The sequence below is a fragment of the Dipodomys ordii genome, unplaced genomic scaffold (genome assembly GCF_000151885.1).
Source record: "Dipodomys ordii isolate 6190 unplaced genomic scaffold, Dord_2.0 Scaffold3, whole genome shotgun sequence".
Taxonomy (NCBI): domain Eukaryota; kingdom Metazoa; phylum Chordata; class Mammalia; order Rodentia; family Heteromyidae; genus Dipodomys; species Dipodomys ordii.
In genome coordinates, this window is record NW_012267219.1 from 27078060 (window position 1) to 27095769 (window position 17710).

At 32.9% G+C, this 17710-nt stretch overlaps 1 protein-coding gene across 1 annotated transcript in view; it reads right to left on the reverse strand.

Annotated features, from left to right (window-relative positions):
• Positions 1–2111: 2111 nt before the first annotated feature.
• Eea1 (early endosome antigen 1) overlaps positions 2112–17710 on the reverse strand; it is a 94302-nt gene continuing 78703 nt past the window's right edge. The window contains exons 20-29 of the mRNA XM_013021281.1: positions 17160–17261; positions 15050–15244; positions 13936–14118; positions 9575–9760; positions 7950–8081; positions 6279–6464; positions 4711–4949; positions 4328–4448; positions 3545–3643; positions 2112–2681 (exon numbers count right to left, since the gene is read on the reverse strand). Coding sequence (XP_012876735.1) covers positions 2559–2681; positions 3545–3643; positions 4328–4448; positions 4711–4949; positions 6279–6464; positions 7950–8081; positions 9575–9760; positions 13936–14118; positions 15050–15244; positions 17160–17261 — 1566 coding nt within the window. The 3' untranslated portion in view covers positions 2112–2558. The remainder of the gene's footprint in view (positions 2682–3544; positions 3644–4327; positions 4449–4710; positions 4950–6278; positions 6465–7949; positions 8082–9574; positions 9761–13935; positions 14119–15049; positions 15245–17159; positions 17262–17710) is intronic.

Here is a 17710-nt window from a genome sequence, read left to right on the forward strand (position 1 = left end):
AGAAGAGGATTTTTTAAGTAAAAATGAACAAAAAAACTAATTTTATTCCCCAAATAATTAAATCAGAGTTAATAGCAAAAGATGTTTGGTTTCATAAGTACTATCAGCATAGTAACCTATGATAAATAAATACTTTGAAAGCTATGAAAACAAAAAAATTTACCTAAACATACAAGGTTATACTGGTATTCCTCACACCTTTTGTGTGTGTGTGTGTGTGTGTGTGTGTGTATGAATGTTGAGAAGAGTGGGGTTGGAACCAGAAGATTTGGTGCTATGAATATCCATGTTTTCCCAACACACTTAGGTTATTTATGTGCAAAAGTATGAAATTAAAATATTTGAAAGGACTTACAAGTATATAAAATGCATAAATAGTTCAGTTTATATTACATAACTTATTTTTAATAGTGCCATTGCATTTCATCTTTATATATGATCAAGGGTATATTGTTTGTCTAAGTTTATGGACTTGAGAGCTACTGACAATACAGTTTACCTAAATTGTTTTAATAAACAACATCTCTCCATGTCTTTTTAAAAATATGCTTTATGTATGGCATAAACATATAATTTTCTTTCAGAATGATATTTAGAAGTATATTTAATAATTTATTGTAAATAAAATACTGTTATCCTCTGCTATTGTTATTAAATAAACACACTAAATGCGTGTGTAACTTTACGTTTTTCCTTCAGGAAGATAATATACGAGGGGCTGGGAAGGTGGCTCAGTGGTAGAGCACTTGCCTTGCATGCCTAGGCCCTGGGTTCAATTCCTCAGCACCACATAAGCAAAAAGAAAAAAGCCGGAAGTGGCGCTGTGGCTCAAGTGGTAGAGCGATAACCTTGAGCTGAAGAGCTGAGGGATAGCGCCCAGGCCCAGAGTTCAGGCCCCACCACTAAAAAAAAAAAAAAAGATAATATACGAGTGTTAATTTTCCAAACTCTTGAATTAATATGACTGAAAAAAATTAAGTTTAGTTCCATTATTCAGCTTACAAATTATCCTTAAGGTGCTTAATAATGCTGTTCGTTTTTATTGCAAATTTGGAGTTCCTAAAGTGTATTTCTTTTAGGTGATACTGTTTATTAGTTGTTAAAGGTAATTTCACAGTTGGTTTTTTTTCCCCCAAAGTTAAAAGATTTCCCAGCTAACATGGAACTGTAGCTTAGAAACATTTTGAATCAATTTTATAATTTCAAAATTCTTCCCTATTAAGAAGAAAATATAACTTAGAATATCTAATATTTTCTTACCATTTTATGTTTTGTTTTCATAGGTAAGAGTATAGGATTATCAGTTAGTAGCTTTAAAGTAAAAAATAGCAAAACAATTACAAGGAAGCTGAGCTATGCATGTGAAGGTTAAATCAAGAAAAAAGTAGTGCCTGTTGCTGGAGGCTCACGCCTATAACCCTAGAGGCTAAAATCAGAGAATCACGACGTGATTCCAAAGTTTGGACCTAGCCTAGCCAGACAAATACAAGAGACTTTAACCTTCAAATAACTAGCAAAAAGCCAGAGTGGAAGTGTGGCTCAAGTGATAGAGCGCCAGCCATGAGTGAAAAAAACTGGTATTTTGAGGCCCTGAGTTCAAGACCCAGTCTCAGAAACAACAAACCAACAAACAAAAGTAAATGTATAAAAACAAACATTCCTAAAGATGTTGAGAAGTCAAAATAAGAGTATAATGTGAAGGATAATCTCAGAAGACTTTCCATTAATAAGAAAATGACATTAGAACCATTATACAATTTCTTTTATCCTTCAACTAAGGTGGGAAGTTTTATAAGATTTTTAAAGAAAATATATGGAAATTTACAAATAAAATTGGAAAACAAAACAAAAACAAAAAGAATTTACCCTAATCTCTGACATATAATCCAAGTATTACAATAAAGTAAGCAAATTGATTTTACAGAGGCTTTCACAGCATCTACTTAAGAATTTAGTCATTACTATTAAAACAAAAGCCATGTTTGAATCCATGGGGAATATATATTTTAACATAAACTGTATTTAGAATACCCAAGGAGTAAATTTATGTAACTAAGCCAGAGACCTATATATTAGAGAAATGAATAGTGAGAATTACAGTCCTGCTCATGACTCTACAAAGAAAAGATTTAATGCAATTAATGTGCTATTGTGCAACAAAACAGCAACAAGTGATAACAACAACCACATACATTTTTATAGATGGAAAAAGAAGAAAGTTATGGATTGAATTAATCACTGGTGAACAATGAAATTATATTTAAAAAAATACATTGCTATTTTCTGTCCAAAGTTTATTTACATTTCATTGGTTAATTCTGAACTTGGCATGAAAGCTGTCCGAAAGAATAAATGGAAAAAATAACAAAAGATAAACTCAAGTCTCACAAAAATAGAAGAGTTGTACTTGATATTGATAACATTCCAAAATATACTAATTCTAATTTGGTCTAGTATATAACCAGAGTCCAAATCAAAGAGTAATCCAAGACTGTTTGAAACACATTTATTAAAAATCTAATGTTAGTGTAATAATACTCTGAAGTTCTGATATCCCATTATCCTTGCAAGTCATTGAAACATGCATCACAGACACGAACAGGCTTCTTGGAAGAAGGAGTTAAGGCATTTTTGGCTGAACACTCAGCACAGAAGATATTTCCACACTGCCGGCAGTGATGCTGTAAATACAAAAATTAACATTCTCAAGCACAAAACTATACCAAAAGTATTATAAAACTACATGAATATCTCAAACTACACTGTCAATGCTAACTTTCCAGTGATTACTTTGGTATTTAATTTCATTATGTTAATTTAATTTTTGTTATATTAAATCAAACACTTCACATTTGCCAAATACTCTTAAATATTTCATGTAGTTTTTAGCATGAAATTCACCAAACAGTTTAGAAGGCTTTTTAAAAGTGTAAAACACACTATTAAATACAAAATCTATTCCAATTTGCCAAAAGTTTCAGGAATAATGTCTTCAATTGGAATTTATAAACATGATAGTATTACTTAGAATACATTTTCTACCTGTTTTTCCTTATTTAAAGGAACTCGGTGATTAAAAGATAAGTTTAATATTTGTATGCTAGCTCAGAAAATGAATATTCCAGAGACCAATTCATTAAGGAAACAGCTAGAAGTAAAACTAAAATTCAAACACAAAATGCTATCCAGAAACTACATTGTATGATGTTTAACTACCATTTTTTTTTTTTTTTTTTTTGGCCAGTTCTGTTGAACTCGAGGCCTAGGCACTGTCCCTGAGCCTCTCTGTGCTCAAGCCTAGCACTCTACCACTTGAGTCACAGCGCCACTTCCAGCTTTTACTGTTTAGATGGTACTGAGGAATTGAACCTAGGGCTTGATGCATGCTAAGCAAGCATTCTATCACTAAGCCACAATCCCAGACCTACCTACCAATTTTATCAATAAATAGAAAAAAATTAATCTTTCAAGTGCAGAATGATTTTGATAGTTAAAATAAAACTAACTAAATCCATAACCACAGCTCTCTGAACAAAATCATTACCCGTCTCACAGTGACCGAGAAGCCTTTCCCACAGGCCATGCAGTTTTGTACTTCATTGTCCTCAGCCCACTTTCTGTTCAATGCTTGGGTATGTTTGATCTATTAAAAAAGTTTTAATATATTATTCACATTTTAAAGAATGACACACTATTCCTAATTCATATCAGATATTTACAAAATTTTGACTATGCAACATGGAATAAAACTTTGTAAGTCAGGAATACTTTGATCAACATTTGTTTTTCAAAAACAGATATAAATCTGAAATGTCTAAAAAACATTAGTCCTCAGGGCAATGGTAATTTTGACCCTTTGGTGATTTCCCATCCACTCAAAGCTTAATGATCAATCCTTTCTTAGGATTCGGAGTGCACAACAAGATCATTTCTTTAATATAATGACATCTATTTCTTAGTATTCCTGAATTTTATAATTCTTTCCCTATAATGAAAATTCATGAATGGCATGGTTCTCAAATTAATCCTTAAGATATCTGAATCAAGTTCTTCATGTCTTTTTTATTTAAATATCATAAAACCTATAATCCAGACAGTAGCTATTTGAAAGTAATTATTAAACATGAGTTTTTGTTGTTGTTGATTCTGTTGTATTTGTTTTGTGGTGCTGGGGGTGGAACTCAAGGCTTTGAATGTGCTGAGCAAAAAACTTTACCACTTAGCTATACTCTTAACCCTAGAGGTCTCTACTAAAAGATGAAAAACAGAATTTTCACTAAGAGGTCAATTCTAGGCTAAGGAACTATCTTATATCACGGTAGCTTACCTGGAGGGACTGGTTTTCTCTGCCAAGCTCCTGGACAGCAGCAGTTGTATTGTCCAGCTTTCTTTGCAATTCTAGTACTTTGGTCTGAAGCTTTTCAATTTCACCTTCTCCTTTAAGACACCTGGAATAGATTGCAAAAGTAATTTTTTCCATCATTAAAAACCCTGTAGAAAAAAGTAACTAACTACTTTAATAATTTTAAATAATCATTAATTTCAAATATCTAATTGGTTTATGGGTTAATTTTTAAATGGCTACTTACATACCTTCAGGAGCTACACAATTTTCTCAATTCTTCCTCTATTTTAAAACTGTGGAATATGACAATCTTTTTTTTTATCATTTACAAAAGGTATAAACTAATTTTCCTAGGCATCAATCACCTTTCCAGTAGTGCTCTTCTTTCATCTTGATTATTCTGAACCGTTGCTTCTAGGACTGCTATTTCACCCCGTAAATCATCCGTTTGTTTCTCAAGCTCACTAACTCTCCGTTGACTAGATTGCCACTCCTTCTTTACAGTGCCTAAGTTCTCATTTAATGCTGTGATCTGCATGGTAAGTTTAGCCTCATTTTCTTCATGTTTCTTCATTCCTACTTCTTTTTCTTTTATTTCAGAATGCTGAGGAAAAAAAGGGTGGAGGTTATTACAAAAATAACAAAATAAATTTAAATTATTGAATTGAAAATAATGAAAATCCTGTTCATTCAGTATGGTTTCCTCTTAAAAATATTGAAAATACTGTTTCATCATACACTAATCAAATTTATTCTGCAAACATCTGTGTGTCTTAACTTAGATGTACTCAAACACCATAATGTAGAAATGATGGTTAAGCAGCAAGCTTCTTATAAATTAAGGTAAGGTAACGCAATTTGATATTCTTTTTTTCTTCCAGAACAAGGGAAGATATACAGGGTTAACATAAAAAGTTCTCCACAGCTGGTATGTCCAGCTTTCCATTGTCTTTTGATGCATCCTTCAGTTTCTACCCACCAAAAAACAATACAAGCCCTTCAAACTACTGTTTGAACAGTCAACTTATCTGAGAATATTTGGAGTCAGTTCAGTAAAGGAAGCCAGATGCTTCCCATTTGGCATGTCCATTATAGGGAAAGAAAAACAGACCCTGGTCACTTTAATTACGAATAAAAGTTTCTGTTACTCTGTACCAGCATTCATTTTGACCAAAACAAATGAGTTTAACCTCATTAGCTTTCACACTATTTACCTCAATCTATATAATTATAAGTTTCTTTTGGCTTTGAAAGTGTTTTAAAATTGTATTTTAATTTTTATTGCTATAATCCAGGATATAATTAAGGAATAAAATATTTCCAGTTAGCCGGGCACTGGTGGCTCACGCCTGTAATCCTAGCTACTGAGGAGGCTGAAATCTGAGGATCACGATTCAAAGCCAGCCCAAGCAAGGAAAGTCCATGAGACTCTTATCTCCAATAAACCACTAGAAAACCAAAAGCAGTGCTGTGGTTCAAGTGGTAGAGCACTTGCCTTGAGCTGAAGAGCTGAGGGATAGCACCCAAGCCCAGAGTTCAAAAAAAAAAAAATTTCCAATCACATCAGCTATTTAAGCAGACCAGATTCTATCTCTTTAAATATAAAATGTTTTAAAAAATGACAATCATAATTTCTAGATATAAAACTCCTTTCAATGGACTGATTTAAAGCTGGTGGTTCACGCCTATAATCCTAGCTACACAGAGGCTGAGATCTGAGGATCCAGGTTCAAAGCCAGCCCAGGCAGGAAAGTCTGTGAGACTCTTATCTCCAATAAACCATTTAGAAAACCAGAAGTGGCACTGTGGCTCAAGAGGTAGAGCGCGCTCGCCTTGAGCTAAAGAGCGCAGGGACAGCGCACAAGCCCAGAGTTCAAGCCCCACGACCGAGAAAAAAAAAAAAGTGTGAGTTACAGCATAACTACTCACTGACCAGTTTAGCTTCTTTCTCAACAAATTCTTTCTTCAATTCATCTTCTTCCCTTTTCACCTGCTCTTTTAGCATTTGCTGGGTTTTTTTCTCCTGTTCAAGAGTAGCCTTCAAGGAGTCGACTTTTCCTTGAAGTTCTAATTTCTGCTGAATCAAAAGCTGTTTGGCATCTTTGAGATTTGTTACCTCCTGTTGAACAGGCCAAAATAAAATCATCATAAATAGTAAATATTTTTAAATTACTACAACAGATACACTGAGTTTTACATCCTTGGGAGACTCAAGTTCAGTATTTCAAACAATCAGTTAAAAGAGGCCAGACTACTTCCTGATCACTAATCATTTGATTCAGGTGACACTTACCATGCACATTTTGAGTATGTTATGTGGGAAAATCTCTACTTCCTACTTTCCATTTCTCACATAACAAATATTTATTGATCATCATTTGGTCATTATATACTGTACTGAGGACATAATTTTATATTCTCTGCTTTAAGTCTCATGCTAGAGGGAATAACATAAAATAATTTAGGATGTAAAATGGTAAGCATGGTGATAAACTTTCGAGTTCTCAAGACAGAGTCTAACCTTTCACTAAGATATTAGATAATATGTATATGACAAATGAGGACTAGATTCTTCAATTGCCACTCTATCTTTTAAGGGATAAAATGTTAAAAAGAAGACATTATTAAAGGATTTGAAGAAAAATAATTGAAAAACATACCTTTTGTCTTATCTATAAGTTTATCTGATTTAAGGAAGGTAAGGGGAAGCACAAAAATGGTGGGGGAAAGGGTGAACTAATTCAGCAGTGATAATCACTAGACACTATGTTGAAAACGAACTATACAACTTGTGGAGGAAAGAGGTTAGGAGAGAAAAAACTGGGAGAAAATGAGGGAAGAGATCACACTGTTCAAAAAGAAATGTACTCATTACCTGACTTATGTAACTGCAACCCCTCTGTACATCACCTTTACAACAAAAATAAAAATAAAAGAAAAATAATTGAAAAACATACTCCATTAAAAATCTTACTTCTAATCGGGAACCAGTGACTCATGCTATAATCCTAGCTACTCAGGAGGCTGTGATCTGAGGATCACAGTTCAAAGCCAGCTTGGGCAGGGAAGTCCATAAGACTCTTACGCCAATTAACTACCAGAAAACCAGAAGTGATGGAGTGACTAAGTGGTAGAATGCTAGTACTGAACAGAAGAGATCAGGGATAGTGCCCAGGCACTGAGTTCAAGCCTCACAACTGATAAAAAAAAAAATCTTACTTCTAAATTCTTGCAAATGTTAAGACTATTAAATTATTAACATAGTTTTCTAAATCAATTCCTGATTATAATCTCAGTGAAATCTAAACTTTAGGGCTACTTTGCCTTATCCAGTAATCACAAAACAAAACTAACATAATTTCAATATGTATATTGATACCATGAATACAAGAGCACTTTAGCATAAGTATTTGTCAAAAACAAAATAATTTGCCTGCACATAGTGGGTTTTCTTAATTTCTTGAATATATAAATTTAAATTTATAATACATAAATATAAATATATATATTTACAAATATATATAAATATATATATTATATATAAATATAAATTTATGTATAAATTTAAAGAATAACATAGAAGACAAGAAAACCATGAACCTACCTTTAGGCTTTCCTGTTTGTAGGATTTGAGGTCTTCACTTAGTTTAATAATTTCTTTTTCTTGTCTACACTTAATTTCCTCTATCTCTGTCAATTTAGATTTTTCATTCACTAGCTCCTTCTCTTTCATGGACTGTAAAAAAAATGTTAAAAATATTTTTTAAAAAATCAAACATTTAGCTGAAAATGAGTATAATAAAAGGCTGCTATTATTTAATATTGACTGCCCTTTCTACCAACCACACAAATTACATATCCTCTCTTCTTATTTCCCTTAATAATGCCATTAACAGGATTAAATAGTTATCATTAATAATGTGAAATGAATGTCTGGCCAAAATAAGAATACTATAAAGTTTAGCCAAAAATATACCATTTTTATTCTTTTAACTCCTTTTAGTATCACTAGATTATATAAGGTACTAAGTGGAACATTATGTATTATATCATTTAATCTCTACAGCAGGTAGATTTTTCAATCTCCATTTTAAAGGTAAAGGAGCAAAGGTTTAAGAAAATTTTAATAATCTATTTAGAAACAGTTCTAACACTAAACTAAAATGTGTTTGATCTAAAGCCCCTCATAATTAAATACTTATACACTACAGAACTTCCTAAACTTGGAGCGTAAGTCATAAACGTAGATCATTCTAGTTCACTATTTGAACCTTTACAAAAAAACATCTCAAATTTTTTAACTAAAGAGAATTACAAGAATTCCACAATTCAGAATATATCAAGAATGCCAGGAATTGTGTATTTCAGAATAATACCCAAACATCTGGTAGAAATATATAATTTCAAAAGCCAAACAAAAAATAAAGTGTTTACTAGAATCTGAATTTCTCTTTATATAAAATTTAAAGTAATTTTTAATGTGTTAGTCATAAAAATCTTTTTGGGTTTTTTTGTAGAACTAGAGTTTGAACTCAAGGTCTCACATTTGCTACGCAGGTGCTCTACTGATGAGCCATATCTCTAAGCCTAAACAAATGCTTTTAAATTTATAATTTAGCAGAGTTTATGTAAAACTCTGTTTCCTGAGTAAAAGCTGATTCTTAATTTTAAGAACAGTTAACAAATAATTATTTTAAACTTTCTAATTTTGCATTCACACATCTAGAGGATAACATTATAGGAGAAATAGTTTATTCTCAAACAGTCAAGAATCCATGGTGTTTATAAACCTTTGAAGAGCAGTAAGAAAAGTCAGTATACATAACAAGGAAGTGATTAAGAAGTACTTGTTATCCTAAAAAAAATCACAATACTAAAAATGTTCTAGCATCTTCTGTAGGTGTTCTAAGACAGCTGTTGAAATAAAAGTGATATCAGTACTGAATAAAAAGTGTTACTAGGGCTAGGAATGTGGCTTGTCTAAGATGCAAGAAGCCCTGGGTTCGATTCCTCAGCACCACATAAACAGAAAAAGCCAGAAGTGGTGCTGTAGCTCAAGTGCTAGCCTTGAGTAAAAGAAGTTCAGGGGCAGTGTCCAACCAAGCCCTGAGTTCAAGCACCAGGAAAGACCAAAAAAATAAAAAGACAGAAAGAAAAAAAAAGTATTACTAGATGATCTAAAAGGCCACTGAACTTCTAGGAGTCTGGATTAAGTCAGAAATGAAGTACCTTTTCTTTCTGAATATCTTGTAATGCTTTACTCTGCTCCTTCAGTTGCTGTTCTTTCTTTACTGAATCTTGCTCCAAAGTAGCTTTGGCAGTCTTTAGTTCTTGAATCAATTTATTTTGGTTTCCAATCTGATTTCTGTTTGAAATCAAATCTTCCTGTGCTAGAGAAAGCTTCTCTTCTACAGACTTACAAAAAACAATTTCCCCAAATTATTATGTCATTTTTAACAAAGTTCAACAGAAACATTAGTTAACAAAAACATTATGGGAAACACTAGTCTTTTCTCCAATTAACAATACACATGTTCTGAATATCCTTCACAGCCTTTCTGTCATGTGAATATCATCAAAGCATTCAGTTAAAAACAAACTTATGATGGGTTAGTCTACTTTATGCTGAAGTACATGATATAGCCTGTTGCCTCCAGGCTACAAACCTATACATGTTAAAGCATTCAAGACTGTAACAAGATTGTTGAATATTTGTGTGTTGAATATTTAAACATAGAAAATTTTAGGAAAAACATCAGATAATAGGAATTTTTCAATTCCTTTATAGTCTTATAATATTTCTCCTGGACTGTTGCTAACAGAAGCTTCATAATGAATATGTGACTATAGTGTAGAAAGACAGTATTCAATATAATCATTTAAAAGACAAAAAACTAAATTATGTACTCTAATATCTACAGAGTACAATACTCAGTAAAAACTGAAGTTTTTAACTGAAGTTTTAGAAATAATTTATTTATTTTTTTTTTGGTCGGTTGTGGGGCTTGAACTCTGGGCCTGGGCGCTGTCCCTCAGCTCTTCAGCTCAAGGCAAGCGCTCTACCACTTGAGCTACAGCGCCACTTCCGGTTTTCTGGTGGTTTATTGGAGATAGGAGTCTCACGGTCTTTCCTGCCCAGGCAGGCTTTGAACCGCAATCCTCAGATCTCAGCCTCCTGAGTATCTAGGATTACAGGCATGAGACACCAAGCGCCCGGCTTAGAAATAATTTAAAACTGAATGTTTATCTTTAATATTAGCTAGGTGATATAAAGGAATATCATAATGATATCAAATATGCCAGGGAATTGTATATAGAGTTAGAGAAAATGCAAGTTGAGATAGGAAAAACAATTTAAAAGAGCTATAGTCAAATTCTATATTATGTATACATATAGCTTAGCCAATTTGACATATCCCATCAACAAACAAGTATTTCATAAACCACCCAGCAGATGGGGCTAATAGCATAAATCAGCCCAGCATGTCTTCCATTCTACTGGAGTCCACAGTAGAAAGACTTCATATAGGTTGGTGTCATGTTACAAAAGGTTCTAAACCTCCTTTTGTGTTATATATAAAATCAAAAAATATCACTGAACCAAAAGGAAAATAATGGTTAATAACTCTCATTCTCATCTATAGATATCATTTAAATTTACCAGTAATTTAAAATAAAATAAAAATAATTTCCTAAGTCATACTTATACTTCTCATTTTAAATAATACTTCTCATTCTAGATGCATGCCATAATAATAATTTTGCCATAATGACAGTGTTGATTTATGAGCTATAAATCCTACTAGACTAAGCTCTAGGTAAATGACATATTCATATGAAAACAGTGTGATTTATACAGAACTTATACAATCAATCATAAATTCTATCCATCACTGAATACCCTTCAAATTCTACTTTCCTCCATCCTTAAGTTATTACCAACCCAAACCAACATCATCCTGCACTTAAGACTACCATACCCTTTCTAGTCTTTGCTTCCAGCCTTGTTCCCCCCTAACCTTTTTGTCATTCTGCTATCAGACATTTGCCCCAAATACAAAACTATGTTATCTCCCTTCATTAGTTCCTTACTGCCTTAGTTTAAACCCAAACTCCTCCACAAACCTTCCTTGCATTTCAATGCTATGAAAAAGAAATCATAACAATTTAACACTATCTAAATTTGTCTTGCTAATTTTGTTTTTAAGACAGAATTTTACTATGTGCTCTAAGCTAGCCTCAAACTTGTTATTCTCCTGCCTCAGATTCCCCAGTACTGGGATCACAAATGTGTACCATAATGCCCAGCTTAATTTTAGTATTTTGCTGTTGCATGTACATGCTATTGGCTATAGGAAAATTCTTTTACCTGATTTTCTACATCTGTGTCAAATCATTAATTACTATTGATTTCTTCACTTGTCTTGCAGCCTGTTATATATTCAGACCTTTCGTTTAGTCTCCCTCCTACTAATCACTTCTATCTTTACTAACTTCATTTAATCCTAGTTCTTAAGAACTCACACCTGTTTATTCAAATAGAAAAAGAGAACATCTTAACTAATCTTTGTAAGATCAGTCAACTCAAGATTCTTTAAAAAAATTTCCTTAAAACTGAAAATTTTTTCATAAATACTGTTTTCTTCATTTTACCTCTATACTTAGACTTTTCACTTTTTCTACCATATAAAAATCCACTGGTCTTTGTTATGCATCTAAAATACTTCACAATTTAGATAGAACTTTTAACCTAAATTCCAAATACATCCAGCACTACAGGGAGACATCACATTAAGCATGTCCTAGCTTTGCCTACTCCCACCGTAGTACCTTTTCTCAAATGTGCCCCTGAGTGGAATGACCTTTCTCAGGATTCTGCATATTCAAAATGTACATATACTTCAGGACCCAGTCAAGTCCTTTCTCCTCCAAAAAGACTTTCCCACCAGAACCTATGCATAAAATGCATACATTATATATGTAAATAAACATTCTAATGTCTGATTTTCAATAGATGTTACAATTCTGCACCTTAAATAAACAAATAACTGAAGGTCATTGCATTGGAAAAATTGCCACATTTCTTGCTTTTAAAAAGAGGTGGGAGGGCTGGGAAGGTGGCTCAGTGGTAGAGCGCTTGCCTTGCAAACATGAGGCCCTGGGTTCGATTCCTCAGCACCACATAAGCAAAAAGAAAAAAGCCGGAAGTGGCGCTGTGGCTCAAGTGGTAGCGCGCTAGCCTTGAGCTGAAGAGCTGAGGGACAGTGCCCAGGCCCAGAGTTCAAGCCCTACGACCGGACCCCAAAAAAAAATAAATAAAAAAAATTAAAAAAAAAGAGGTGGGAACCAAGTGCCCATGGCTTGTAACCTGTGGTTTAGAGTTAAGGACTGAAGTTCAACATCAGCTTAGGCAAAATAAAAGATAAAACTGTTATCTCAACCAGAAAAAAAAGCCAGAAGTGTGGGGGGGGAAGGGGGAAGGGAAAGTAGGAGAAAAATGAAGGAGAGGATAACAAGTTTGACAAGAAATGTACTCACTACCTTACTTATGTAACTATAACCCCTCTGTATATCACCTTAACAATAAAATCTATTTTCTTTTTTTTTCTTTTTTTGTTGGTCATAGGACTTGAACTCTGGGCCTGGGCGCTATACCTCAGCTCTTCAGCTCAAGGTGAGCACTCTACCCTTTGAGCCACAGTGCCACTCTGGTTTTCTGAGTGGTTTATTGGAAATGAGAGTGTTACAGAGCTTCCTGCCCGGGCTGGCTTTGAACCTAGATCCTCAGATCTCAGCCTCCTGAGCAGCTAGGATTATAGGCATGAGGCACTGGCACCCAGCAAACTTTAATTAAAAAAATTTTTTTTTAAATCTAAGACATAGGAAAGAAACAGAAAGCATGGTATTTAGGAGAACGAAGAAAGAAGAGGAAAGACTGGCTGAATTTTCCATGAGGAAGCACAAATATTTCATTTCTCTTACAGAACTGGTAATGTTATGCAAAAAGTGTTTATCTTTTTCCATGCCCTTCATTTTAATAAGCTTGTCTCTTTATTGCTGACAAAATAATACCCCAAAACAAAATCTCTATACATCATTGGATAATAAAGGTTAAGTTTGAGCTATAATGTCCTAAATTTAATCAGTTAACATTCTAGGAATCTCATGAAGGTGACAAATAACAAAACCTAAAATCAGTATTGCCTAACTAATCACAGTAAAATTATTTGCATTTTCACTAGTGCTTGTATTTAAAAGTTCCTTAGATTTTGTAACATGACCCATCATTAGTTATCTTCAAGTAAAAACATCAAGATCCTTAAGCCAAACTAGCTGACATATGTAACTATTATTTCACTATTACAAGTAGAACTTACTTTAAAATGCCTACATTAATGTATATCATTATTCTGTTATATATAAAACAATTTTTTGAAAAGCATGTTAATCTAAAAATAACATTTTATAGAAAACAAGCACAATGATTTAAAAATATGAACAGTTTCTTGCCCATTTGGGCTCAAATGAATCAAGTAATGAATGTCTATAAACAACTAGCTGAATTTTATGGCATAATATAGTTTAAATACCTTAAGATCTTGCCTTGTGGCTAGAAGTTCAGATTCCTTTCCATAGAAATCAGATTGAAGCTGTTTTAGATTTTCCTGACATTTTTCATATGTGGTTTTTAACACTGCTACTTTTTCTTTTTCTGCTGCAAGTTCCTGGGCTGCCTCTGCTGACTGCTGCTCGAGTTTATTTTCAAGCTCTGTCTGAAACATACAGTAAGTATTTAAAACAGAATGTTTATAAAAATCATTACAAATATAAAATGAAACTCGTACAATTAATCATTTTTCAAAACAAGTTCATCTGTACTTATGTTCTAAAATTCTGCATCATAATGAGTACTTTATATCATAAAGTTAAAGAATGACAAAATTTAAGTCACAATTTTAAAACTATGTAATGCATCCAGTGGCTCATGCCTGTAATCCTTGCTACCCAAAGTTCAAGGCCCCGGATTGACCAAAAGGAAAAACAAAGTCTAAAAAAACAATAAATATAACGGTTTATTAACTGCTTTACCAGTAAACTTAAAGGTTAAAAAAAAAATAGATGCAAGGGGTTTATGCCTGAAATCTTAGCTACTCAGGAGTCTGAGATTTGATGATCACAGTTTGAAGCCAGATTGGGCAGGAAAGTCTGAGGCTCTTTTATCCATAATAAACACCCAAAGGCTCAAAGAGGGGTTGTGGCTCAACTGGTAGAGCACTGATAGTTTGTGCAAAAAGCCTCAAGGACAGCATCCAGGACCTGAGTTCAAGTTCTAGGACTAGCATCAAAAAAATATTAAATATACTATATGAAACCTTGTTTTTTATTGCTTTCCTTAGTAAAGATGATTTGTTTAGAATTTAAATTTTTCTAATATACTAAAATAATAAATTGCCTAATGTTATTTGTGTATTAGATAAATGATTGACAATACAATTTTAAATTATAAGATGACTATAGTGAGTGGAAATCCAGACAGATATTTAATCACATAATAAAACACAGGAATACATTTAACATAGAAAAATTTAGAAAATTGAGAATATGTATATGTTGCTAGGATAAAATCATGTGTTTGAATCATATTATTAGCTTAATTGACTAGTTTTCCTTCCTATCATAAGTAAACAAATTTCTTATCAATACCTTCAGTGAAACAGCTATTTTAACTTCTCCTTGGAGTGCTTCAATTTGCTTTTTCTTCTTTTCAGTTGATTGTTTTAGCTCTTTTATGTTTTCCAGAAGTTGCTGCTCTTCTTTTTCCTTTCGTTTTAAAGTATTTTGGGCCTGAATGACTTCTTCCTTAATTGAACTGAGTTCCAAGGTCACCTGATGAGTAATCTGGGGAAAAAAAAAAAAGAATGGTGATTGGGAGTCAATAATCCATTCATTGAGTACCTACAACATGTCACACACTAGCCTTGGTAGAAATTACTGACCCCTTGGAAACAAAGAATCAGGGAGCAAGAGAAAAAAAAATGCTGCTTTCATGCTGCTTTAAGAACTGACACTATTATTACTTGCAAGAGTAATATCTGTTATGATTTACTTAGTATTATTTTCCTTTTTAAACATATAATTACATATGTAGGTAGAGTTGCAAATGAAGTAGATTAATATGCACTTGTATCATATAGAGTAAGAATGTCAACATCAAGTTTAGATGGTTGGAATATCTATTCACTTCCAAAAGTATTCTCAAATGCTACTCAGCCTATTTTTCCTGTTCAAATTTAGGACATCTAGAAGTCACAATTAGGTTCTTCTGTGGCCACAAAGAAGCACTATTTTAATTTTTTCCAGCCAAGTTATATTTCCCTACTTTATGCATATTTCATTATGAACATAGAATTGCATTTGAGAATTTGATCATATTCAAAATGATTTTCAAAAAAGTTTTCATGATATATCTCCAATGTATAGACAATTTTATCTAAAACAGGAGTCAGATAATATAGCAATAACAATTATAATATTATAAAAACTGGTGATAAAATAATAACTAACATAAAAGCATCTACTTTGTTATAATCAGCCTTCTGAGCACTCTATGTATATTAATCCATTTATTTCTAAGTTAGTCCCCTTTAATTGCTGAGGAGAGTGGAGGACAGAATGATTAGGGAAACTGTCAAACATGTCAAAAGGTATGGTGAATAAACTGCCTAAGAAGAACATTTATTATCTAGACAATTTTTTTTGCCAGTCCTTGGGCTTCAACTCAGGACCTTGGGCACTGTCATTGAGCCTCTTTTGCTCAAGGCTAGTGCTCTACCACTAGAGATCCAGCGCCACTTCCAGCTTTTTCTGTTTATGTGGTACTCAGGAATCGAACTCAGGGCTTCATGAATACTAGGCAAGCACTCTACGACTAAGCCTCATTCCCATCCCTATTTTGACAGTTTTGATTCAAAACCTGAACACTATGAAAAGATAGTTTTGTCATTTACATGGTTGATATCTATATCACAAATGTCTTCTTTCAATCAACTATCAGAATACAATGACATCAAACAATTGTCAAGACTTCATTTTGTTGCTTTATCAAATCACGTTTGTTAGAAAGTTGCATGCCTAGAATTCTAGCTGTTAAAGGGAATGTCTTCAAAGAGTAAAAACTATGTGCAACACCTACTTATTTACTCATTTGCTGTGTATTTTAACTGGATATCTACCAAAATATTGACAATAGAAATACCTCATAATCTTTTTTGTGGTGCTGAGGATTGAATTCAGGAGTCTGTACCTACTAGGAAAGCAGTCTACCACTGAATTACATCCTCAGCACAGAAATATTTCTTGATAATTATGTATACATAATTAAATATATCATCATTATAAATACCTCTGAAATAAATAGTCCTTAAAAGGATATGTCTACAAAATTTAATATTATCTGCCATAATAATGCTCCTAACCTAAATTACTTATTAGTTTATTAGTACATAGTCAGTTGGTCCAATTTTCTGCTTTTTATAAAATTTATCCCTTTATTTGGGTCTTTTATTTAAAATTAAATTGTTTTAGAAATAAGTAGGACACAAATATGTGTATGTATATAAATGTAATATACATTAATGAAATATACATGCATACAAACATATATATATATATATATATATATATTATTTGTATGTATAGTCCATTGCATTTAAGAGAAATGAACATTCTTTTGACCTAAGAATTAGGGTAAAACTATTTTGCAAATATAAAGGCTATACTTCACATATTTATGCCTTAAAAAGGCACATCTTACCTCCCTCTCTTTCTCAAGTAATTGTTTCAGTTCATTCTGTTCCTTTACTGTGCTTTCTGTCTGTACTTGAAGTTGATGCTTTAGTTCTTTGCAAGCTTTTTCCTAAAAAAGAAGAAATAATGTAACATTATTTTTAATGTAGCATTAAAAAGTTAGGTTTTATAAACTTAGAAATTAAACATAGGAAATAAACTAAAATTTATGAGCTAAAATAGGATAAGATCATTTGTTTCAATGATACCAACAGGCAACTTTTACAGGAGTAAGGGAGAAGCAAAATGCTAGGGATTTCAATAATCAACACCTGTAATTCTAGCGCCTCAAAGGCTGAGATCTGAAGATTTGCAGTTAGAAGCCAACTCCAGGCAGACAAACCTGAGAGACGAAAATCTACAATTTACCAGCAAAAGGCCAGAACTGGAGGTGTGGCTTAGTAGTAGAACATCAGCTGTAAGAGAAAAGCCCAGCAAATATGCAAGGACCTGAGTTCAAGTATCATCACAAAAAAAGGGAGGGAGACAAGGAGGGAGGGAGGGAGGGAGGGAGGGAGG